Genomic DNA, 25,032 nt, shown 5'->3' with positions numbered 1-25,032 from the left:
ACGGAGTTACGCGTGATGAGGAGAAAGCAAGGTGGTGTGATCAGGAACGAGGAGAAGGGACAGGAGGAGGAGTCGACCAAGGGGACAAGAGGCACGAAGGAAATGGAAGTCTGAGGAAAAGGATTTCAAGCAGAGGGATCAGCATTTGCAACAGCCCCGAAGTGGGAAAGTGTTTGGTAGCCGAGGACTGGTGGGGGATCCCGTGGCTGCGCAGTGGGTGTAGGGAGAGGAGACTGGGATGGGGCTGGAGAGTGGGCAGAAGGTGCTGGGACCGTGGTGGTGGTGGGGGGGTAGATTTTGTTTCAGTGCCGTGGGAATACCCACTGGAGGCTTTCAGCAGGAGAGTGACATCATCCGATGTATACTTTTTAAAGATCTCGCTAGCAGCTGTGTTCCTCCTTCTCACTCACCACTGAATCCCCGAAGTCTAGCACCGCTCCTGGCCCACAGTATGTGTTAGAATACATGTGTTGAATGAATGCTTGCCCCAGACTTCCCATGTGACCTCGAGGTAATCACTTCTCTCGCTGGACCTTAGTTTCCTCGCCCGAAACACGGCGGATGGGAATTTCACTCCAGAGTGTGTGGGCGGAACTGTATTGAGCTTACCTGCCTCCTAGGGCAGCCCCGAGAATCAGAGGAGGAAAGCCGGGGAGGGGAAGGGACGGTGGTCTTCCCTCCCAGGGACCACAGCCAAGGCGCCGCGCCCCCACCCCATCCCACACAGTGGTCCGAAGGATGCTGCAGCTCTGGAGGCGGGACCCGCAGGCGACTCCCGCGTGGATTGGGTGCAGACGTGACCGGCGCCGCTCTATTGGTCAGTCTGGAAGCAGGGGCGGGGCCCGGCTCCTGCAGCTGGGCTGCCCAGCGGCGGGGGATGCGGCCAGAGCCGAAGAAGCTGCTGCGGGTCGCCATGGCCGCGCCGAGCCCGGGGCCCCGCGAGGTAGGTGCGGACCCGAGAGAGCACAAGAAGGGGAAGGGTTTGGGAGCAGGAGCCGGGCCTCCCCTCCTGTGTGGGGGCGGACACACCCCTACCCGAGCTCAGGAGGGGTCCTGCACTGGGCGGGGACCAGGACACGCCCCACGTGGAAACCTCAGGTATGAAGGGGAAAAGCCTGGAGGGTATCCCTCGAGTTAATTTCTCCAGTTTTTTTCCATGGGGGCAAATGGAGGTGATAATAAAACCTCCTCCTTCACAGGGCTGTTAGGAGGGCCGGCTCTCGGCCAGTGCAGGTCACACGGTGGGTGCCCACTACTAATGGGTCTGGGGCTGTGGTCGCTGCTCCGCGCTGACCTTCCGAGCTGGCCTGGAGGAAGTCCGCGCAGATGAGCGGAGCAGATGACTGAATCACTGGCAGCCCGCACAGCTCCTATCCGGGGCTCCTGTGCACAGATCTCAAACTCCACAGTAACAGCAGTTAATATCTGCCACCACGTTGTTGGAGTTCTCATTTTAACAGACGAGAAAACGAGGCCCAGAAGGTCAGGTGGTTCACCTCAGGTCGCACTGCTGGCGAGAGACGGTCTGTCTTGGGCCAGGTTTGGCTGCAGAACTGCACCCTCTGCTTAATGCTAATAATAACCACCACTCTATTTCCGGGGGGTGCTAACTGCATGCCAGGGACTGTGTGGCCCCTCTCAGCAACCAGTGAGGGGGGTACCAGAATTATTCGTATTTTACAACCGAGGAAACTGAGGCAGAGGAGGGCTCAAAGAAGTGGAGATGGGACTCACAGCCATATCTTTCCCCTCTGTGATGCTGCCACACGCCCATTGCTTCTTGTGCCTTGTTCTGCCACCAGGTCCTGGCCCTGTCCCCAGAGGCTGGACGCAAAGCAACTACCTCAAGGTCCGGCCGCCGTGGCCTTCTCGGGCGTCTACGAGACAAGCAGCTGCGCCTGGGCCTGTTTGAGATCAGCCCGGGGCATGAGCTGCACCGGCTGACGTGCATGATGCAGGCAGGGCTGTGGGCTGCCACCCAGGTCTCTATGGACCACCCACCCGGGGTGAGTGGCCAGTCTGCTCTCTGCACCCACGGGGAGCCCAGGCGGATGCCCTGTCTTGCTAATACGGCAGAGTTGGGGGTCAGAAAGAACTATAAGAGGAGGGAATCAGGGGCGTGGTACAGGGAGGGAAGGACATTCTGGGGTTGGGACTGAGGCCAGGACAACAGAAAGGCCAGGGCGTGTTGGGGGTGTGAGAAACCCCCTGACTCAGGTGGTTGCTGTGTGACTCCAGGTGGGCCTCTGCCTCTCTTTGGGCCTCAGCGTCCCCATCTGTGTAATGCATCATGGCATGGCCTCTGGGGCCCTCCCAGCTCTGCCAGGGTGTGTGGCTGAGAAGGGACCCTACCCCCACCCTGGCAGCACAGCCCATCCTCCCAGGAGCTCAGGCTGGGGCCAAGCTGGCTCAGCAGAAAGGGCCGCCCAGCTGCAAGCTCAGCAGCTGGACGTGCCCGGGTGAGCATGTGTGTTGTTTGTGTGTGTGCACAGCGTGATCACGACCCACAGGTACAGGGACCTAGAGGGTCCGGGAGAGTGTAGGCGCCAGAAAGGAGGGTCTTCTAAATCTCATCGCCGGCTGCAAATCACAGCCTGACCGAATTGCTTGCTGATTATCTCCCATGGACCCCTAGTACTCATCATGGCCTCAGGATCTTGTTGGTTCAAGGCCAAGGGCCAACTGCCCAGCCTAATTCACACTCCATCCCTCTCTCACTCACTTCAGCCGCTTGGGCCCTCCTTCCCTTCCTGGTGTCCGCCAATGCTGTTCTCACTGCCCTGAGCACCCTCCTCCTCCTCCTCTCCACCGCCCTTCAGATTTCAGCTTACGGATCTCCTCCAGGAAGCCTCTGCCCCTGCCTCTCCCAGGCCGAGGCAGGCAGGTCCCTTGGCTTCAAGGCCATCTCCTTTTCCTGAGACGGCCTCCGGCTTCACTGTGGGTCTGGGCGAATGTGCCAGGTGTTAGGGACCCAGCTGTGGAGCAGACACACCCGGGACCAGCCTCTGGTCACTCTCATCCTCCCTCCAGCTCTGGGGCCGGCTGCCTGCCCCATCTGCCCCGCTCAGGCACACCCAGCGGAGTCCCTGTTTGCTGGAGGACCCAAACTGGGGAAGGGGTGACGCCAGGTGCAGAACGCTTGGAGATCCCAGGTCCCCCAATGGGGAGCTGAGACTTGCTCTGAGTCCTTCTACCCCTCCTTGCAGGGACCGCCCACTGAAGAGGATTTCTCCGAGGTCCTGACCCAGGTTCACGAGGTAGGGAGCCTCAGAGCATGGCAAGGAGGGGCGGACGCCGTCTTAGTTCTCTCTCCTCCGTTTCCCCGTGGGTGCAGAGCCTCCAGGCCTTCAGGAAGGGTTGGCCCTCCCGCACAAGGGCCAACTGTACACGCCTGGGCCCCAGTGGACACTCCTGGGGCTGCTCTTCCTCCCCTGCAGGGCTTCGAGCTGGGCACCCTGGCTGGCCCGGCCTTCGCCTGGCTGCGCCACTCCCTAGGCCTGGTGGAGGAGGACTATCGGGCCGCCCTGGGGCCCGGCAGCCCCTACCTGCAGTTCCTGAGCACCTCCAAGAGCAAGGCCAGCTTCTTCCTGTCGTGAGCTGGCAGCAGGGGGTGGGGAACGGGTGGGAGTGGTGTCCTCGGGTGGAAGGTGGCTTTTGGGGTGAGAACTAGAATGGTTAGGTCAGGGAGGGCCCCAGCCAGATAGAGGCTGGAGAAGCAACGGAGGGCAAGGGCCTGGCCCTGGGGAGACAGCCACACACGGACAGGAGAGGTCAGGGAGCCTGGTGGGAGCCACTCAACCCGGCCTGGGCAGTGACCTCTGCCTCCCGCCCCAGGAACGACCAGCGCTTCTTCCTGAAGACCCTGCGGCGCAGGGAGGTGCGGGTGCTGCTCGCCCACCTGCCCCGCTACGTGCAGCACCTGCAGCGGCACCCGCATTCGCTGCTGGCGCGGTTGCTGGGTACGGCGGCCGGCGGACCAGGGACCCAGGGACTGTTGGGGTGGGGGGCAGGGAGGGAGCCGGGGAGTGGGGCGCGGAGTGACTGAACTTAGCCGGGTGAAGGGGACTGGAGGCCGATCTGACTGCGGGCGGAGGCAGAGTTTCCTAGGTGGCATTAGGAGGGCCGGGGCGGGGCCCAAATGAGGCGGGGTTGGGATTGGACAATCCTTGAGGAGGACCTGTGGGCGGGGCATCTTTGGGGCAGAGTCTGGAGGTGGTGGAGTCTCAGACTCCTGACGGAGCGGTCTGGTGCCAGAGCTGGAGAGGCGGGATCGGGATGCTGCGGAGCTTGAGGAGGCGTGGCCCGGAGCTGGAACTAGGACGATTTGGACCCCGGGTGTTAGAGTTGGGGCCCCTCACCCGGCACTCTCTCTTTCCAGGCGTGCACAGTCTGCGGGTGGCCCGGGGCAAGAAGGTAGGTGAGGCCGATTCGAGGGGTTCCGGGCCAGAGGGGGCAGCTGCAGGGTGAGACCCTGTCCTTCCTCACTCCCCACCGCTGTCCCCAGAAATACTTCATCATCATGCAGAGCGTCTTCTATCCAGCTGGCCGCATCTCCGAGAGGTGAGTTGGCCTCGCGGGACCTTAGTCCCCCTCGGAAGATGCCACCGGAAGGACTCACACTCACTAGGGAGATGGTGAAACGGAGGCCCAGGGAGAGAGGACGTCCCCAGGACCTCCTAATAGGTCGGAGACCGCGATACCCGTGACCAGCATCTCTCAAGCGCTCGTTTGCACTGGGCGCTGTGTTGAGACATTTGCCTTCATAATCTTTATTCCCGTAACACCTCAAAGGGGTGGGAGTGGTTCTCACCCCCGTTTTGTGGAGGAGCCACCGAGGAGGGCCACACAGCTACTGTGTGAAGAGCAGGGATTCAAGCCCAGGCTGCGAGTGCCTCCCAGTCGTGACTCAGTCCCCCCCTGAGGCTCCCCAGTACTGTCCCTCGGGGCCTCCTAGGGTTAGACCCCTGTGTCTGGGACGCCCCCGGGCATGACCAGGTGCAGAGAATCAGGCACAGGCCAGGGGTAAAGCCTGGACTGCTTCCAAAGACCCAAGTTCAAGTCCCTGCTCTGCTCTTTACTTACTGTGTGGTCTCAGGCAAGTCAGAGAAACCCTCTCATCCTTTCTCTTCATCTCTGATACGGGGACAACAACAGAATGGGGTCGTGCTGAGGACTGGAGCAGTTACCTAGCGGAAGCTCTTATTTATTTATTTTTTTTGCTTGTTCCTTATTATTGTGAGAGTCCCTGTGTATCTGGAGGCTGTGTAAAGCTGCATTCCGCCATGCCCCCCACTCCCCTGGCCTCCAGGTATGACATCAAGGGCTGCGAGGTGAGCCGATGGGTGGAGCCGGCCCCGGAGAGCAGCCCCCTTGTCTTGGTGCTGAAGGACCTCAACTTTCAGGGCAAGACCATCAACCTGGGTGAGCCACGGGGCCGTCGCTGCCTGCACTTCCTCCCTCCAGGGTGAAGTTCGGAGGGTGTCCTGGGCACCGCCCTCTGCCCAGGTCATTAAGAACCGAGACCCTGGAGTCAGGCAGAGCAGGGTTCAAATCCTGACTCCACAGTTCAGTAGCTCGGTGGCCAAGGCAAATCACAGCTGAGTTTTCTCATCTGTGAAAAGGGGCAGTAATGACACCTGCCCTCCTGGGGCAGATGCGTGTGGAGCCCTCAGCCCCTTGCCCCGAGCACTGCGAGCACTCAGGCAGCGGTGTTGACGCTTTGGCAGGGCCCCAGCGGAGCTGGCTGCTGCGGCAGATGGAACTGGACACCACCTTCCTCCGGGAGCTCAATGTGCTGGATTACAGCCTGCTGATGGCCTTCCAGCGCCTCCAGGAGGATGAGCGGGGTCCGGGCAGCCTCCTGTTCCGCACAGCCAGGTAGGTGCCCCCACACACAGGGTGAGGGCACAGTGCCACCCTAGGGCAGCCTGGCCACGCTTACAGGGCCAATTGGCTGGGGCCCCTGGAGGAGGTGGTAGCTTCACCCCACTCCCCGTCGGCCCCCAGGTCTGTACAAGGGGCACAGAGCCCGGATGAGCCCGGAGCTCAGAACCGCCGGCTGCTGCCCGACGCTCCCAACGCCCTTCACATCTTGGACGGCCCGGAGCAACGCTATTTCCTGGGTCTCGTGGACCTCACCACCGTCTACGGGCTTTGCAAGCGGCTGGAGCACCTGTGGAAGACGCTGCGCTACCCCCACCGCACCTTCTCCACCGTCAGCCCCGCTGTCTATGCCCGCCGCCTCTGCCAGTGGGTGGAGGCGCACACTGAGTGATCAGCGTCTGGCCGCGCGCTCCTCATCTGGACAAAGGGTGCACGTTCGGAACGGCCTGTTCCAGCCTGGTCAGGGCAACGGGTCGGGCTCCCCTCACCTGCTGTTCCTCTGGCTGGCCTCCAGAGGGCAGAATTCCCTAACTAATAAGACACAGCCTCCTCTGAGGGCGACGCTGTGCCCGGCATCGTGCCAGGGATTCTCCACATTAGCTCATTCCATCTTCAAAAAAAAATTGCTGTTATTCTCTTTTTACAGACCACGAACTGGAGGCTCAGGAGATGAAGGGACTGAGCAAGCTGACTCAGCAGTAAATGCTGGAACAAGGACTCAACCATGCCTTTCAGATTCAGGAGCCCTATTCTTACCCATCGGCTCCTGCAGCCCTGCCCTCATGCTGTGGGAGAGAGGCGAGGCTGAAGGCTCCGGCTCAGGCCCTTTGTCGTCCAGATGGGGAAACTGAGGCCCAGAGACTTGAAGTGGGCTTATGCACGGGTAAGTGGCAAGGCCAGCCCGAGAACCCGGGCCTCCCTCCCTCTCCCCCGCGGCTCAGGGGGGGCCTGCTGGCCTCCTTCTGGGGCAGCCCCTCTTTCCTGCAGCTCTGGGACACGCTGTGTTGGGGCTGCTGTTGACCTGGAGTGAGTTCTGCCCTGCTCTAAGTCACCTTTCTCTTCCAACAAATGGGGGCAGGTGGCAGACCTAGGACCCTGGCCAAACAGACATCACCGGGAGCAGAGGAGCAAAGGGCCTGCACAGCCGCTGATCATCCCCTGTCCCTCCTCCAGGAGACGGCAGCCCGGCCTCTGACATCAGTCCAGTCTGACGGTGCCCAAGCTGGCCTTCCCTCTGGTGCTGCTCTGGGGGCCTGCTGTGTGACCGGGGCAAGGTGCTATACCTCTCTGTGCCTCGGGGGTCTAGTCTGTCAGATGGAAGGATGAAAATGGACCTCCTGAACTCATTCAGTGTTTATGGAGCACCTGCTGTGCTTTGGGGGGACCTGGGGGTGGAGCAAGAGGCACAGATCTCGCCTCCGCAGAACTCCCTGTGTGGAGTGTGGCGGCGGTGAGAGAAGCAGACTGGTGAAACGGACCCTTGGGAAGGAGCATGGGACCATGAAGCTCAGGGAAGGGGCCCCCTCCTAAGGACAGGATGAGCGGGGCGGTTTCTAACCTCTACACTGAGAGCAGAGGGGTTGGGTGCAGCCCTGGGGAGGTCCCAGGCTGAGAGCACGGCAAAGGGTTGCAGTGAGAGAGCGTGGCCTTTGAAATAAAGAAACACGTCTCTGTGGTCGGCGTTGAGAGTGGATGGGGCGAGTGTGGTGAGGGGCTGCGTGGGCCAGGAGCTGCCCCGCCAGGACTGGATGACTCTGGACCTTGGGAAAGCCACTCAGCTACCCCAAACACTGCCGTTCCGTTTGTCTTCAGAGGAAAGGAGGAAAAATGGCTGACGGGGACGGGGCAGGAGAGGGAAAGCTTACGTTGCAGGCTTGGAGTGTGGGTTCCTGGAGGTACAGTTATACAGACACAGATATAAATATAGATATGTCACTGACATCACCCCTAGATACCTGGGTGACCTTTATGACAATCTTTGTGAGCTAACACAAGCCTGGGAGAATTTCTGGCTCTGACTCAGCAGGAAGTCGAGACATCCGGTGTGCTCAGCTCAGCGCCCACCCGGGAGATGGGTGGGTGGTGGAAACGCAGCCATGGTCGGGTGCCACAGCGGGGAGCTGGGGTTGGGCTCCACATTTACGTGGGGTCTGGATCCGCGGGGCTGAGTCAGAGCCCCGGAGTCCTGCACTCCTAGGTGAGGATGGCTCAGCACCTCCCTCCCTGGGGGTCTCTGGCAATGGCCTGAGGCGGGACAGGGGAATGAATGACTCACGGGGCCTGGGACTCCTGGCTTTCCTAGCTTGTGCATTCAGCAGACCTCGTGTGTGTTAGGCGCTGTGCAGATGCTAGAAATGCCCCGAAGACGTGGCTGGCCTGACCGCCCACAGGGAGCTCAGAGTCTAATAGGCGGGTAGACCACAAGCAAGAGAACCATCATACACAGGATGATTTCTGTGCGTGACAGTACTTGAAAGGAGGTGACGCTTGAGCTGAATGACAAGAAGGAGCTGGCCATGGGATTAGAGCAATCCAGGTAGAGGGTGTGGCAAATGCAAAGTCTCTGAGGTAGAAATGAGCTCCGTGGGATTGGGGGTTGGAAGGGGGGCCCAGGTGGGCGGAGGGTGATTCAGTGGGAAGCAGGAGTCCAAAATGGGCAGGGCCTTGGGCAGGGGAAGGACAGCGGCTTTTGCCAAAACCAAACGGAAGAGCTTCCTGTGAAACAGCGGGACTTTCCCTCCCTCCGCACCCCGGTGGAGGTGAGAACCATCCGCACTTGCACTGAGGGCCCCAGGATGTTTGGGCACGCCCCGTCTCGTCTCGGTGTAGCCCTGGCAAGGAGGGAGTTGCCTCTCGGTGAAAGGAACTGTCACTTCACCAGCCACAGTGGGTGACGAACGAATCCATTCTCACCACGGTGCCCTAGGGGTTGTGTCTGTGAAAACAGAAACCTGACAGATGAGGGCCCGGGGGAGGCTGAAGGGCCCTGGGTTTGGGCACCCACTGCGTGCCGAACCTTGGGTGAATGAGGGGCCCCAGAGGGATACTGACTTGGACCACTCCCCTTGAGGTGTGCCCAGGGTGGGGCGGAGGAGACCAGCAGGGTTTGCGCTCAAAAGAGGGCTAGGGGCAGGGGCACCTCAGCAGGACGGGGAGAGGCACAGGGGCCCGGAGCCCTGGCTTGGGGGAGTCTGCCTGGCACCGGAACGGAGGAGGCTTGGACAGTGGCTGAGTTGGGTGCAGACACCCAACACGAATACCCTGAGGTTGTGCCCACACCAGAGCGTCTGAGAAACGGGAACCTGGGCTCTGAAATGAGGCCAGAGCAAGAGAACAGGCTGGTTCCCAGGCTGGGGCCCTGCGGAGGGTGGTGGGTGTGGCAGGGGTGGTAAGATGAGCTTTCTGGCCTATGAAGTATTTTGTAAAAAACAACACACACACACACACACACACACACACACACGTTAGCCCTGGCTGGTGTGGCCCAGTGAATTGAGCACCAGCTTGCAAACCGAAAGGTTACTTGTTCATTTCCCACTTGGGGCACATGCCTGGGTTGTGAGTCAGGTCCCCAGTAGGGGGCGTGCGAGAGGCAACCAGTTGATGTTTCTCTCACACACTGATGTTTCTTTCTCCTACCCTCCCCTCTCTCTAAAAATGAATAAATAAAAACTTTTTTAAAAACCACTTTTGATAGAAAGTCTGCTTCCTGCTATCAGAGGCCTACCTGTCCCTGCGGCACCTTTCTGGCCCCTAGAGGCACTTGAGTTTGAAGTCTCCAAGGGACCCCATCGGAACCTTCAGATGGGACACATTTCAGCATTGCAGGTGCCCTGGGCTGAGTTGTCTTGGATTTGGAGGACACTTTGGGAAGGGGTCTGCTGGGAAGGGAAGCTCAGTGGTCGGCCAGCTCGAAACTCCGGGCTGCCTGGCTCCAAGTCTGTTTCATCTTCCTCCCCGTCCCCTAGTTTCAGAAATGGAGACACTCCAGTGGGACCGCAGCCGCGGCTGAGCAATTCTGACACCCTCTAGGGTGGGCCTTTCCACTAGCGGTCGCCCACTCCTAACCTGGGCAGAGGGAACTTTATTTTTATTTTTAAATTGAATTTCTTTTCCACCCAGCCCCGCAACCCCTCCCCTCTGACAGCTGTCTGTATGTTCTTTGCATCTATGAGTGTTCCTATTTTGTTAGTTTATTTGGGGGAGGAGCTTAGACAAATGACAGGGACAGAAAAGAGGGAATAGGATGCTGAGCTCAGACTCTACCCGACCGCTGCTGAGACCCGCCTCCGGCCCCGCAGGCCCCGCCCTCACCCGGAGGCGGCCGGCCGTTCAGGTCCCTCCTCACCAGCGCAGGCGGCGCTCGTAGGCTCCGCCCCTGACGCTCAGGCCCCACCCACACCGTTCTCCTCCCCAAGTTCGCAGCTTTAGCTCGCGCCCCCCGCGTCGCACATTCGCACATTCGGCTTCCAGCTTCCAGGAGCAGCGGCTTAGGCGCCGCTTGTGCCCCGGGGCTCCAGATTTCAGCCCGGCTCGCCCGGTCTGCGGGCCATGGAGGTCCGAGTAGCGGATCGAGAGCGGTCGACGCGTCCCAACTTGCCCGCCCGGTTAGCTCCCGGCTGGGGGAGGGGGGGGATGGAAACCCGGAGAGGGGCGGAAACCCTTCTCCCGCGCCCTAGGCCTCTTCGTATCCCGCGTTTAGTGAGGTAGGAGGGTGGGTGAGAGTCGGAGCCCCTGGCTGCTGGTTCTCTCTGACCCAGACTTGATGGGTGACCTTGAGTTCAGGGTTTCCCCTCTCTGCCTCTCCTTCCTCTTCTGCACAATCGGATTCGGGCTAGCGGAAGAGTTCCCAAAGGTCACGGATTCCGCCTCCTTAAGGACGGGGCCAGTGCTTTTGGAGTTTGGGGACTTCTGTATTGAGAAGCCATTTGCTTTGGACCCTGCCTGTACCCTCCCTCCCCTGCCTCAGTTTCCTTGGGCGGTTTCCTCTGAGGCCTGGGACCCAGCTCTGAGTTTCTGGGTCTTGACAGGTGCCCGGCTCCCACCCCTTCCCAGCCCTGGAGACAGCAGCCCTCTTGCCGCTGAGTGGCAGCGACAGCATGAAAGCTCAGGTAAGTGGGGAAAAGAAAAGTCCACAAAGGACGCTGAGGTGGCTTCTGGCATAGCAGCCTCAGTGGCCTCGCCCACTCCAGGACTGACCACCCCTTCTGATGGGGCTGGAGGAGAAGGGCAGCCTGGCCCCAAGGTCCAGCTCTGATCTGGCAGGCTGTGTGGCCCCAGGCAGGTGGTGGACCCTCTCTGGTTTCAGTGCCTTGCCCCTCTCCCCTGCAAATGGAGATAATACTCCTGCCGCCTGTGAGCATCTGGGAGGTCACCCAGGTGAGCCACCTGCCTGGGACTGAGCTATGGTGTGAAAGTTCAGTTTAGCGGCTTCTGACCTGAATCGGGAGCCCCTGGTTGTGGGAGAGAGCCCTGGACGTGCGGGGAGCCGACCGCCACTGCCTGCACGGAGATCTCTGGGTCCCTTGTGCACAGAGACGTGTGTGGGGCAGAGCCCGAGGCCTCAGGGGCCATACTTCCCCACGTCCCCCCCCGGCTGGCCACGCACAGACTTATTTTTAGAAGTGATACAGTTTATGGGCAGAAAAGGTTGTGCCCGTTGGGTTGTGCCTGGAGGGGATGGTGGGAGCTGCTTTTCCACCCGTGGTTTTCAAAGAGCACCAGCCAGCTGCTAGGTGGGTTCTGACCGTGGCTGAGGGACCTGTGCCTGGACAGGCTTGGAGAAAATCGGAGCCAAGAGACACACAGGCGGTCACCAGAGTAGCCCAGCCCAAGACGGCCGCCCTGAGTGGTGACCCCTTCCCTGCCCAACCAGACTGCCCCGCCTTGAAGGCTTGGTGGGGGCATCACAAAGTCCGCCAGCAAGGCCAGCCCTCCAGTAGGGCTTCTGGGCACCGTGGCTTTTGGCACATGGTTTCTGGAGGCAGAGCCCCAGGACAGCAGCTCTCAGTGACTGAAACCATTTCTTGAATGACACTTCTCTCATCCCCTTCTGGACCTCCTTGCTCGCCGAGACTGCCGGCCGGGATCCTGATCCCCAGCTTGGTGGACTGCCGCTGAGTCGGCTAGGGGGCCACGGGCTGGGGGTGGGCCTACCAGCAGCCTCAGTCCAGGGTCTGAAGGGGGCTGGGCGCCCTGCTGATGGGCACCCTGCTGTCCTCGTGTGCTCGGCACTTTGCAGGACACAGAGCCCTGTCACCGCTGTAAGTCTGCGCTGCGAGTGCTACTGGCCCCTATTTTGTAGAGAAGGAAAAAGGCCGGAAGAGGGACAGAGGCTCACCCAAGGCCGCACAGTGCGCCCAGGCTTCTGGTCAAGGGCATGGACGCTGCAGCCTGGACTTTGACGACTCGCCCTGCTCTTTTCCTGCCCAAGTTTGGCTTTGAGTGACACACTTCACCCCAAATTGGTTTTCTCTAGAATGTAGGGCTCATCTCCAGAGCCTCTGGTAGTCTGAGCCTGGCAGCCCAGAGAAAGGGGACTAGAGATTCTGCTGATGCTCTATAAGCTACTGAGCTGGAGTTCGGATCCACGAGGCTGGGGTGCAGCCCCCTGTAGAAGCCCCGGTGACCCTCACTCCCTCCTCATGACTGCTGTCTCCCTAGGGTCGGTTCCTGCTCATCATCCTGTGCTCCCTGGGCTTCTCCGCTGCCTACATCCTGCTCTGCTGCTGGGCCTACCTGCCCTTCTGCCTGGTCTCCTGCCTGGGCCCCCACCTCTCCGCCAACTCCAGGCCCACCGTGCCAGGGCCCCTGCACTTCACTGGGTATAGCAGAGTGCCAGATGGGAAGGTGAGTCGGCCAGGCAGCATGTTGGGGGCAGACCAAAGATGCTGGGGTGCCCCCGCCCCCCAACTCTCTGGAGGGTAGTGGGAACCGGGCTCCTGCCAGGTCAGCCTGGATCTGCGCTGGGCTCTTCTGCTTACTAGCTGTGTGGTATTGGGCATTCAGCTCACCTCTCAGCCCCACGTGTTAAGAGGGAAAGGATTTTGTTTTGTTTTAAAGATTTTATTTATTGATTTTTAGAGAGAGAGGAAGGGAGGGGGAAAGAGAGCAGCCTCAGTCCAGGGTCTGAAGGGGGCTGGGTGCCCTGCTGATGGGCACCCTGCTGTCCTCGTGTGCTCGGCACTTTGCAGGACACAGAGCCCTGTCACCGCTGTAAGTCTGCGCTGCGAGTGCTACTGGCCCCTGGAGAGAAACATTGATAAGCAAGAGATACATCAATCAGTTGCCTCTCATGTGCCCCTATCTGGGAACTTGGCCCACAGCCCAAGCATGTGCCCTGACTGGGAACCGAACCAGTGACCCATCAGTTTGCAGGCCAGCACTCAATCCACTGATTGAGCCCGTCAACCCAAGCTGCGCCCGTCAGGGCTAATTCTTTATTTTTAGAGAGGAGCAGGAAGAGAGAAAGAGAGGGAGAGAAACACTGATGTGTGTGGTTGCCTCTCACACGCCCCCAACCAGGGACCTGGCCCACAACCCAGGCGTGTGCCCTGACTGGGGATCGAACGAGTGACCTTTCATTCTGTGGGACGATGTCCAACCCACTGAGCTACACCAGTCAGGGCAGAAATGGGTTTTTAATTCAACAGATACTGCCTGGCTGCTGTCAGCTGAGTGCTGGCTGGGGGCGGGTGGTTGGGGGTGGCTGGCCTCCTGGAGTTCCCATTCCAGCGGGGGAGACGGACGTGACGTCCTGGTGGTAGGTGCGTTGTGTGCCTCTTCGGATTTAACTGTTGACTCACAGTCCGTTCGCCCAACAAGTGTGTGTTTGGTGTCCTGAAAGTGGCTTGCCTTGTGCTGGCTGCTGCTGGGAATGGAGATGACACGGACACGCCAGCAGCCGAGAGCTCTCCCTCTCATGGGGAGGCAGGGACGCTGGCGCCCAGGGCGACGTGGTGGCTGTGCCCCTGCCCTGCGGCCCCCACCTCCCCACACCAGCTCTGCTGGGTGAGGTTCAGAGCACTTCACACCCCTCCCCCTGGGTTCAGTGGCCCCCGTGGTAGGTTCCCCGGAGGCGTGCTGCGCCGACACCCAGCGCCGACACCCAGCGCGGGCAGCTCCCGGTTCTGAGTGTCGGTCAGAGGGAGGTATGTGCTCAGGAGCCGTGGATCGAAGGAGACTTGTTTCAGGTCTTCGTGCCTCTGAGTCTCCGTGGCCTCCCCGTCTGTAAAGGAGGGTGGTTGAAGTTCCTGTCTCTGCAAGGTTGCTGTGCAGGCTCACCTGGGGGATTCGTGGACAGTGTTCGGAACGGGTGCCATTTGCATATTTGATCAAGATGCAGAAACGGCAGCGAAGGGGAGCACAAACTCCAGCGCCCCACAAGTTCGGCTGGGCGGGGCAAATGCTGGGGTGGGCTGGGTGGACCCTGTCCCGTCTTGCGTGGTGGTGACCAGTGTTCGTTTCGGGCACTCAGAGCCCCTGGGCACGTGGGCTCAGGGTGGCCACAGTCTCTGTGTTTGTTAAGAGAAGCAGGGGATCCAGGTCTTGAATGTTGAGAGGGCTGGTTTTTATAAATTAGGGATTCAACATTTTAAAGGCCGTGTGTAGGACAGGCAGAACTCCTCCGGGTCCTGGTGGTGACCTTGGATCTGAACTGACCCCAGTCGTTATGAGAAGTTCATACCAAGGGCAGAAGGAAGTCTCGTTCTTTGTTGCTGGGGTTTGGAAAGCGGTCCCACGAGTTCTTCGGTCTACATGTTAAATGTGAAATGTCCCTGAGGCGGATGGGACAGCGTGTCTTTTATTAACTGGAGTTAATGTCCCGTAGCCTTTACAGGGCTTTGTAAACCCTCCTCCCCCCACCCCCCCAGGACACGGGGGCTGGGGGTGGGGAGCCAGGCCTTTCCTGGGAGACTTGGCCCCTGATCCTGAGTGAGTGTCTGTAGGCTGGTTGGCTCAGCTTCCACCTCTTGGAGGGGAAGGAGGTGGGGGCTGGGCCCTCACTGCGCTGTGACTCTCCAGGCATTTTTTAAACTGGGAAGAACAAACACTGCACTTGATCTCAGCCGAAAGGCGGAGAAGTCATCTCTCTAGGCATTTTTTAAAAAGATTTTATTTATTTATTTTTAGAGGAGAAGGCAGGGAAGAGAAGCATTGATGTTCGGTTGCCTCTTGCGCGCCCCCTACTGGGGGCCTGGCTCACAACCCAGGCATGTGCCCTGACTGGGAATTGAACCGGCGACCCTTTGGTTCTCAGGCCGGTGCTCAGTCCACTGAGCCACACCAGCCAGGGCTCTGCAGGCATTTTTAATGGAATCCTCACAGCCTGGTCAAGTGGATGGTGTTTTATCCCCATTTTACAGATGAGGGGATTGAGCCTCCTTGAGGCAAAGGGACTTGCCCACGGCCATCCAGCCAGGGAGGGGCAGTCGGGATTCCGGCTCGGAACCAGACATTCCCAGCATTTTCGTGGGCACTAAAGACTCTGCTTTTTTTTTTTTTTAAGATTTTATTTATTTATTTTTAGAGAGGGAAGGCAGGGAGAAAGAGAGAGAGAGAGAAACATCAATGTGCGGTTGCTGGGGGCTGTGGCCTGCAACCCAGGCATGTGCCCTGACTGGGAATCGAACCTGCGATGCTTTGGTTCGCAGCCCGCGCTCAATCCACTGAGCTACGCCAGCCAGGGCCTCAAGACTCTGCTTTTACTTACTGAAGTGGACGCCTGAGTGAGGCTCAGGCAAAGGAGGGACCTGAGTGATTTTGAAGAGCCGAGGTTTCTGTGTACTTAACACCTATAGACACCCAGCCTGTGCCAGGTGACATGCCGAGTGTTTTATAAGTATTTGCTCCTGTGAATCTAATGAAGACTTCACGATCAAGGGCTTGTTAGGGCCTCAGCAGAAGGGACGAGGGCCATGAATGTGGTTAATGTAGAACCTCAGCTCTGCGGCTAGCGCCACCTGCCCAGCCTCAGTTTTCTCATCTGTAACCTGGGCTGATGAAGTACTCCGAGTTGATAGAGGGGTCGAGTGAGGTCAGTAGGTGTCCCTAGGGGGAGGAGCAGGGGCAGAAGTTAGGTGCCCACACCTTTCTCTTTCTCTGTCTCTCCTTCCCCCGCAGCCGCTGGTCCGAGGGCCTTGCCGCAGCTGTGCCGTGGTGTCCAGCTCCGGCCAGATGCTGGGCTCGGGCCTGGGCGCCCAGATCGACGGTGCTGAGTGCGTGCTGCGCATGAACCAGGCACCCACCGTGGGCTTCGAGGTGGACGTGGGCCAGCGCAGCACCCTGCGCGTGGTCTCGCACACGACCGTGCCGCTGCTGCTGCGCAACTACTCGCACTACTTCCAGCAGGCCCGCGACACGCTCTACGTGGTGTGGGGCCAGGGGAAGAGCATGGACCGCACGCTGGGCGGCCGCACCTACCGCACGCTGCTGCAGCTCACCAGGATGTACCCGGGCCTGCAGGTGTACACCTTCACCGAGCGCATGATGACCTACTGCGACCAGGTCTTCCAGGACGAGACGGGCAAGAACCGGTGAGCTGGCCTGCCTGCCGGGGTCTCCCTGCTGGTGTCTCCCTGCTGGCTCGGGGTCAGCGGAGAGGGAGGCGGGGTGGCCCTGCCCCCTCCAAGGGAGCAGGAGTCAGAGAGACTGTTGTTCATCACATTATCCCAAAGATCAAGGATCCCGAATGGCGGTGAGCGGTTGGGGGCCTCGTGAGCACTGACCAGCGTAGGGACAGTGTCAGGGAGCCCTACCCTCTGCAAGGGGTGCCCTGAGATCCAAACTGGTCTCTGAAGTCCCTTCCAGAAAAGAAAAGGAATGGTTACAGCACGAGCAGCCCCCCTCACGCCCCAGGCCCTGGGCTAAGCGCTCTGCATTCAACATCTCATTTTATCCTGGCCTTCCCCGCCCCTGTGGGCTCCTCCCCTGCCCTGCAGCTCAGGAAATACAATGACCGGCCTCCAGCTTTCCACCCAGGTCCCCTTGTGCCATCACCTGCCACGTACATTGGGGTCTTGCATCTCTGACAGGTGCCACCACCCTCCTCTGCCCTTGCAGCACCTGCCTGGCTGGTGTCCCCGCTGCCCCTGCAGTCCGAGCTCCAGCCACCCCAGTGAACTCACCCCAGCAGTCCCCTGCCCTCCACCCTACAGGAACTCCTCTTCACAAGGAGAATAAAGTCCAGACTCCCGCCTCCTCCGCTCCCCTGGCCCACAGGCCTTGTATGATTCGGCTCCCGCCTGCCCAGCTCCAGCCGTACTGGCTGTCCAGGCCTCCAGCTCACACACGCACGCCGGTTCTCACCTGCATGCCTCTGCCTGCAGCGGTCCTTCCCCTAAGCCTCCCCGTGACTGACTCCTTCTTGCCATTCAGGCCTGGGTGGAATGTCACCTCCTCAGAGAAGCCCTCCCTGACCACCCCATCTGACGGTCGCCTCCCGCCTGACACTCTTCATTCCTTTGTTTCCTTGTCTTCTCAGTGGTTCTCTCCCAGCTGCCTCCTCCTTTGAGAATGTTAGCGTTGAGTGTGGCAGCTTCCTGGCCAGCACAGGGCCTGAGAGGTGCCCAGTGTGAGGGAATGAACCACCTCATAATGCTTCTCTAGAGGTGGAGGTGAGTGGCTCTCAGCTGGGAGAGTGACCGGTGCTGGTGTCCTGAGAGCGTGGAGAGCGTGGAACAAGGGGTGGCCACGCGGCCTCTCGTTCCGAGTGAGGTGTGGAGGCTTGGGGGGCTGCCGGGCTGACGGTGTTCCCACCCCGTGGCCGCCTGTAATGATCCCTGCTCCGCAGGTGGGTCAGCAAGGCTCAGAGAGCTTCATGCACAACCGGACACCCCAGGGCAGGTGCAGGCATCGAATCAAAGACCACTGGACTCCAGGGAACCCCCCTTCCCACTTTCAGCCACGGCTCCGCTGCCCCCCGCTGTCCCCCCAGGCTCAGTCCCTTAGATCCAGAGAGTGCGTGGCCAGGCCCCCCACACTGTTCGCTCAAGTCCTGCGGGTGGTAAGGAGTCCAGCAGTCCTGGGTTTGTGTCCAGCGCTCCCTCTTGGCCGCTGCTGGCCTTGGGCTGGCTCTGTCCCCTCCCCGGCCTCCTCCAGGACCCTCTCCAGTAGGGGTCAAGGGGAGTGGCTTTTGGCCGGGAGGGGAGCCAGTGCAGTGCCTTGCAGGAGCTGAAGCTAGGGCCCCCGCAGGCCTCGTGCTCTGAGTGGGGGGGGGAGGCAGCCGGGCTGATTCTGTCTCCTCTCCCTGCTAGGAGGCAGTCGGGCTCCTTTCTCAGCACCGGCTGGTTCACCATGATCCTCGCCCTGGAGCTGTGCGAGGAGATCGTGGTGTACGGAATGGTCAGCGACAGCTACTGCAGGTCAGGCCGGCCAGGCCCTGGGCGGGAGGGGAGCGAGCTGGGGGCGCCCGGGAGGGCTGTGGGCCTCATGCCCGAGGATCTGGGAGCTGTAGGGCACAGGGTGTGTCAGCCTCCGGGTGGGCAGTGGCGGAAGCACAGGTGTCCCTGGAGCTGGTGCCCAGGGGGAAGGGGCTCAGCCTCTGGGACGGGCTTGGTGCCCATCCCCACTCTGCCAGTGCAGCCTTAGGCCAGGCACGCAGTCTCCCAGAGCCTTTGTTTCCTTATTGGGAAGGAGAGAAAATAATCGGACCTTCTCCGGAAGGTTATGGAAATAGTTATGTAGAGAACAGCCTGCGGAAGTACTTACTGCAACATTGGGGCCAGTTGCATGTCAGTGACATATCACACCTAAGTTTTTCCTTCCAATGTTATGTTTCAATACTGCGGTAACTGTCAAGTTCACAAAGGGTCCCACGTGTTCACCCTCTCTTCTCTTTGGGACGTATTTGTTGAGCGCGTGGGCGAGGTGGCAGGGGCCACAGAGATTCGCTGGGAGATTTGCAGAGACCGTTTGTTGGTCCACTTATGTATGCATTCAGGGTGGATTCTTGTATGTGCCCCGACTGGGAGTCTAACCCGAAACCTTGGCATAGCGGGACAACCATCTTACCAGAGAGCTACCTGGCCAGGGCTGTCTTCATCTTTTTGACCTACGAACTCAGCCCAGAAGGTGGATATCACCGTCCCCGATTTACAGATGGGTTATTGAGGGTTACGGGGTGTGTCTAGGCTTATCCTCAGCCAGCTGGCAAGACGCAGAGCCAGGACTCGAACACTGGCCTTTGGGAAGCTGCCCTGCCCTGTGTCTGCCTGATCTGGCCTCCTCTGAGACCAGGGACGGGACTCCGTGGGCCCGCAGTGCCCAGTGAGGGTGGCTGAGTTAGGTGCGGGGTCTGGCGGGAGGTGGGCAAGTCCTGGTGCCCCACACCTGTCCCTGTCCCTGTCCCCCGCCCGCCCCACAGGGAGAAGAACCGCCCCTCAGTGCCTTACCACTACTTCGAGAAGGGCCGGCTGGACGAGTGCCAGATGTACCTGGCGCACGAGCGGGCGCCCCGCAGCGCCCACCGCTTCATCACGGAGAAGGCGGTGTTCTCCCGCTGGGCCAGGAGGAGGCCCATCGTGTTCGCCCACCCGTCCTGGAGGGCCCAGTAGCCCGAGGCCCAGCCGGCCACAGTGACTTCGCCAGGCCTCTGTCCTATTCACACCCCACCAGAAATATTTATTTTGTGGATCCTGCCCCTGCCACATGCCAGGTGAACCTAGGCACACTCGGAGCCGTCGTGGGCCTCCAGACTTGAAGGGGGAGGGGGCGTGGTGACCTTTGTACCCTCCTCCCATCCCTGAGTAATCGATTACTCGGGACTCCCTGAGTAATCTGAATCATCCCACCTCGGGGGTCTGTCCAGTGGCCTTTGCCCTCAGGGCCGATGTTCCCCCCACTCACCAGCTTTGCAACCTTCGAAGTTGCACCGGCCCTGGTTCTCCCTCTCCACACTCCTCCTCCACGCACTTTGGGTGCCGCACTGCCTCGGCTGGGCGCCCCGGTCAGGGCAGCCCAGAGCACGGGGTTCGTTGAGCAAAGGTGCATTCGAACTGTGACTGCCAGGGCCACCTCGCGTAGACGGGTAAACCGCGTTTTCTGGAACCCTGTCTCCGGTGTGGTTGTGTCTGGGGGTCAGAGTCGGGGCTGCTCTCCCCGTCACGGTCCTGTAACCTGTGGATCCGAGGGCAGACCGAGTCCTGGGGCCCCTCTCTTAACCCATTTCGTCTGCCTGCGTGTTCCTTCCCCAAGAGCCTGCCCCCCTCAAAAACCAGGTCAGAGAGCCTAGCCCCGGCTAGGGTGGAGACAGCTCAGGGTGGGAAGGAAATTCCTCCACCCCGTGTCTTTTGTCCAGGGTCAAATTCCTTGCCAGTTAAATTTCCTACATCCGAGAATATATTTATTGATTTTAGAGAGAAAGGAAGGAACAAAGAGAAACATCGATCAGTTGCCTCCAGTGCCCTGACCAGGGACCAAACCTAAAACCTAGGTATGCGCCCTGACCTCGAATCAAACCCGTGACCTTTTGGGTCTCGGGACAATGCTCCAACCTACCGAGCCACACCGGCCGGGGCTAAATTTCCTCTTAACTCCGGAGTTGGTTGTACTGCAGGGAAGGAAGGCAGGGAGAAGGGGGCAGGCCAGAGGCTTGCCTTCTCAGAGCCTCAGTTTCCTCACCTGTGACGTGGGAAAAGCCGACCCACCAGCACATAGCAAGGGCCTGCAGCCACCCTGGCAGGGGGCTCATGTTAGCCCACTTGACAGATTTGGCGAAGCCACAAGGCTGAGCCGGGGTGGAGCCCCGGGTCTGAGAGCTGAGCCTGACTGTCTGGGCCCTGAACCAAGAGACTGGCGCTACCGCCCTTTGCCTGGGGACTGGGGGACTGACTAACGTGGGACCCAGTTCCCGGACTTCAGGCCCTCAGCTGGAACGGAGCCCTGGGGCTCCAGCTTCCAGGCCCAGGAGTCCTCCGCTTCACGGGTGCGTGCCCTGTGCCTTTACCCGCCCCGGGACCCCACGCTTGCTTAGCTTCATGCTCTGCTGTTGCTTCAAATTCTAATAAGTTTATTTTTAAAATTCAGTTCTAGAGAGAAGGGAAGGGAGGGAGGAAGAAAGGAAGAGAAACATCCATCAGTTGCTTCTCCCACGCCTCCAGCCGGGGGACCTGGCCCGCAATTCCGGCAGCCTTTGGGTTTGCAGGCTGGTGCTCAGTCCACTGAGCCGCACCAGCCAGGGCTGGGCGGGGTGTTTGTTTGTTTGTTTGTTTTGTTTTAAGGAGCTGTACATTGTCACTTCGCAGGACCCCACAAATGATGAAGCTGGTCATGCCAGGGAGTCTGGGTGACCTTCTCAAGAGGGTCTGGAGATCTGGCCCCTGGGCCCGTGGGCCACAGCACTCACTGCCTGTTGTGCCCTGCCTCCCCCTCCCCAGTGTCAGGCCAGCCTGGAGGTTCTGCAAACAGGGGAGGAGGGAGGAGAGCCCTGAGGGGGGCGGGGGAGGGGGCACTGTGGTGGGAGGGAGCCAAACCTCAGCAGCTGGCCTGGCCCAGGTGGCGTCTCTGAGCAGGCGTCAGGCAGAAGGAAGGGTGGGATGTGGCCAGGCAGGCGGAGGGCTGGTGTAAGAACCGGCTGCAGATGGAGGGAGGCCCCTGGAGTCAGACCCGGCCTCTGCCTCCCGCCGTGGGGCCCTGGCAGATGAGTGTCTCTCTCTGGGCCTCAGTTTCCTCATCTGTAAAAAGCCGTCCCCGCCTCATGGGGTTGTACAGTCACCTGTGAAGTGCCTGTCCCTAGGGATGGGGTCACTTCTGCTCACCCAGCTGTCACTCACGGTTGGTGGTGACAAATGGGCATGAAGACTTCCCAGCCACGCCGCCGCCCCCCGCCCCCTCCACAGCGCCCCTCAGTGGATAGAGCACAGGCCTGTGAGCCAGTCAGGGCACATGCCTGGCGGGCCAGGTCCCCAGTAGGGGGCACGTGAGAGGCAACCACACATTGATGTGTCTCCTCTTTCTCCCTCCTTTCCCCTCTCTAAAAAGAAATAAATAAAATCTTAAAAAGAAAATAGATAAATAAATAAAAAGACTCCCAGCCCCATCAGCTCTCCCCCTCACAGCCTCATCCTGGGCTCCACGCACGGCCCACGACCCACTGTCCTGATGGGACTCAAACTCAACGCCCCCCCCCCCCCGTGGTCGCCTCCTCCCGCTCTGACCCCACGCATTTACTAGCTTCACCCTGCGGCCCAGTGACAGGCGCATCTGCCCTGGCCCTGCTCCCAGGTGGGGTGCTTACTGCTGGGCTGGCCCAGATTTCTGGGCTTTGTGACCTGGTAGGAACCCTCCACCAATTACTTCCTCCAGGAAGACTTCTTGCAGATGACTCCTGGCCGGGCTGGTGACAGGTCCCCGCCTGCAGGAGGCATGGTGAGCACCTGCTTTGCCGCCACCGCAGTTCCTGCCGCTTCCGGGGGGAAAAGGGTGAGTTGGGGTGGGAGCCTCCTCTTCGTGGGGGGCACCTTGGTGTGCAGCCCCTCTTTGAGCTTGTGTCCACACCCTGGCTCCTTTTCCCCTCGGCAGCCCAGCTCCTACCTCCTCCTGCGGCCGAGGGGAAGCCAGGTGAGCCTCACAGCCTCCAGGTGTCTTAAGGGGCCTCTCTCCTCAGAAGGAACTTGGGTGCCGGGCCCGGAACCTCTAGCCAGGTTCACGTCGGTGTCGACAGGCACCATGTCCAGGTCACCCAGGCCAGTCTGACCACTCCTGTCTGTGCCCATGAAGAACCAGGTACTCCCTGGTTCCAGGTCCACCGCCCGGGTCCTGGGAACAAGTGCTCATGAGCGGCCACTGTGTGCCGGCCATCACCGGCCTGTGGCCCTCACCGGCCTCTCTTCAGACGCCCATCCCCGGGGCTCCTTCTTGCCCAGAGGGAGAGAGGCTGGCGTCCACGGGCCTGGCTCCCACCCTGGCTCTGCCCAGGACCCCTGGGGAGTTTGGGGCAAGTCCTCTCCCCTCTGTGGGCCCTGGTTTCAGTCTCTGTAAATTGGGAGCTGGGGTGGCAGGCGAGGAGACCTCTGAGGACTCTTTCCAGGAGTCGAACATTGCAAAGATCGCTAAGGGGCCAGAAGAAGGTCACACCCAGGGTCCCCACCCTGGGGTGCACAGGGCTGAAGCAGAGGCTGTCTCCCCCAGACCATAGGGGGCTGGCTCAGGAGTGGGGGGAGCACCAGGATTGGCCACAGCCCCCCTCATCCGTTGAGGCTCGGGCATGCGCGTGGGCAGACCCGGGGCTCTGGAGCAGAATGGCTTGTCATTATTCAGCTTGGGCACCTGTGTATACTCTGAGTCTCACTTCTCCCTCTAGGGAGGGGGCTAACCTCCCAGGTTATTTTAAGGATTCAGTGATGAATTTTAAGGATGTCTGTCAAGTGCTTATCACAGGAGAAAGCACACGACACATGGGAGCTGTTGTTTTCCTTTAAAAAAATTTTTTTTTAGTTGATTCTAGAGAGAAGGGAAGGGAGGGAGAAAGAGAGAGAGAGAAACATTGATGTGAAAGAGAAACATTGATCGGTTGCCTCCCATACGCGCCCCGGCTGGGCACCAAACCCGCACCCTAGGTGTGTAGACCTTTCTGTTTACAGGATGAGGCTCCGACCCACTGAGCCACACGCACTGGCTGGGGCGGACCTGTTGGCATCGTCATTATTATTGAAGTGGTTGTTACTGTTCTTGGGGCCGTCGCAGGAACTCAAAAAGAGTTTGGAGGCTTTGGCGAGAAATAAATGATAAAACATTTATTCAAGAGTCTCAGGGCTTGCAAACTGGAACACCCAGAATGTTCCAGAGAAGAAAGAAAGGCTGAGGGTTCTTGCAGTAAAAAGTACGTTCTTGAGAACAATCACTTCTGCATTCTTAGCTTCTGGATTGGTGCCAGATGGTAATCCTCCATGACTGCTGCCTAGGATGCAGGATGTCACGTGATCTGGACTCACGACTTCCTTTCCTTAGCCCTTCAGGGCGTTCTCCGAGGGTTATCTGGAGGTTTGATGAATATACAGGCACTGATGCAGGCCTGGAATGTTTCAAAGTTTAAATTCCCAGTAAGACAAGAACAGAATCATTTCCTCACACCTCACGCTGCTCGAATTGAGGGATTTAGCAGCTTGGCTGGAGGGATTCCATTTAACTTCTCACTCTGTTCCTCACGGCCCAGGAGAAGTAAGCCAGCCCCCATGGAAGAACCTCCTGGAGTACACCTGGGCCCCAGAGACATCACAGGCCTGAGTGGGGAGCTCCAGGTCCGGATTTGGTTCAGGAGCCGGGCTGCTGCGCCCTTATTTCCAGAGGGCATTGGCCTGGGTCCAGAAGAAGGGCTGGGGACAGGATGGCCCACCCTCGTGCAGTTTCCAGCCTGCAGGGTGACCTCTGGCAAAGGGCTCCCCTTTTGTGAGCCCCAGCAGCCTGGTTCATCAGGCTTCCTGCTTGGTGGCCCCTGCTCTGTGGCTGAGTGTGCCGGCAGGCGGCCAGGGAGGGCCAGGGGTGGGCATGGGGCTGGGGCGCAGGAAGCAGATGGAAGTGGATACCAGAGGGACAGGAAGCCTCGAGTCCACCCTTGGCCCTCCCCACTGCCCCCGGCTACCTGGTGGGCCTTTTCTCTACAGCCTGGAAGCTGGACCTTGTTCCGCCCTCTTTTGTTTTAATTAAAAACAAAGTGGTGTTAATTTGTTAAATTAGTCCAGTGCAAACAGCCTGGAAGTTTATGAAGCAAAAAGTCAAGGTAGCACCCACCCGTTCCACCTGGCGTCCATTCTGCAGGGGAAACTACTGCCAGTAGGCTACATAGATTCTTCTAGACACCCCCTGTGTGCACTGACAAGCATAAATGCATTGATAGTTATATATTTTTTAAAGGAATCATATATGCAGTTTCTTTGTGATAAGTTAAAAATAAGTTTTTAGTCCTGGCTGGTGTGGCTCAGTAGACGGAATGCCAGCCTGTGAACCGAAAGGTCGCTGGTTCGATTCCCAGTCAGGGAAGATACCTGGGTTGTGAGCCAGGTTCCCCAGTTGGGGGCGTGCAATAGGCAGCTGATTAATGTATCTCTTGCACATTGATGCTTCTCTCCCTCTCTTTCTCCCTCCCTTCCTCCCTCTCTAAAAATAAATAAATACAACCTTAAAAAATATAAATAAAATCTCTTTTTAAAGATT

General features: G+C 59.5%; 2 protein-coding genes across 3 annotated transcripts; both read left to right on the top strand.

The window, feature by feature from the left end:
• The first annotated feature begins 876 nt into the window (after positions 1-876).
• On the top strand, positions 877-7,627 carry PIP5KL1 (phosphatidylinositol-4-phosphate 5-kinase like 1). 2 transcript variants are annotated; one of them, XM_045846328.1, is made up of 12 exons: positions 877-943; positions 1,803-2,006; positions 3,207-3,257; positions 3,438-3,592; positions 3,835-3,959; positions 4,379-4,413; positions 4,505-4,560; positions 5,309-5,421; positions 5,727-5,877; positions 6,007-6,311; positions 6,530-6,766; positions 6,962-7,627. In XM_045846328.1, the coding sequence occupies exons 1-10, from the start codon at positions 878-880 to the stop codon at positions 6,272-6,274; spliced, it is 1,224 nt and encodes a 407-aa protein (XP_045702284.1). In that variant the 5' UTR covers position 877; the 3' UTR covers positions 6,275-6,311; positions 6,530-6,766; positions 6,962-7,627. The 2 variants fall into 2 exon arrangements, with proteins under 2 accessions (XP_045702284.1, XP_045702283.1); XM_045846327.1 differs by having other exon boundaries at positions 6,007-6,766.
• Positions 7,628-10,285: 2,658 nt separating this feature from the next.
• On the top strand, positions 10,286-23,618 carry ST6GALNAC4 (ST6 N-acetylgalactosaminide alpha-2,6-sialyltransferase 4). The gene is made up of 6 exons (XM_045845946.1): positions 10,286-10,490; positions 10,914-10,994; positions 12,547-12,732; positions 16,006-16,418; positions 18,138-18,245; positions 19,247-23,618. The coding sequence occupies exons 2-6, from the start codon at positions 10,983-10,985 to the stop codon at positions 19,434-19,436; spliced, it is 909 nt and encodes a 302-aa protein (XP_045701902.1). The 5' UTR covers positions 10,286-10,490; positions 10,914-10,982; the 3' UTR covers positions 19,437-23,618.
• The last annotated feature ends 1,414 nt before the right edge of the window (positions 23,619-25,032 follow it).

The sequence above is a fragment of the Phyllostomus hastatus genome, unplaced genomic scaffold (assembly GCF_019186645.2).
Source record: "Phyllostomus hastatus isolate PE091 unplaced genomic scaffold, TTU_PhHast_1.1 phas_contig_495, whole genome shotgun sequence".
NCBI classification, from domain to species: domain Eukaryota; kingdom Metazoa; phylum Chordata; class Mammalia; order Chiroptera; family Phyllostomidae; genus Phyllostomus; species Phyllostomus hastatus.
This window is presented reverse-complemented; position numbering and strand designations above follow the sequence as displayed.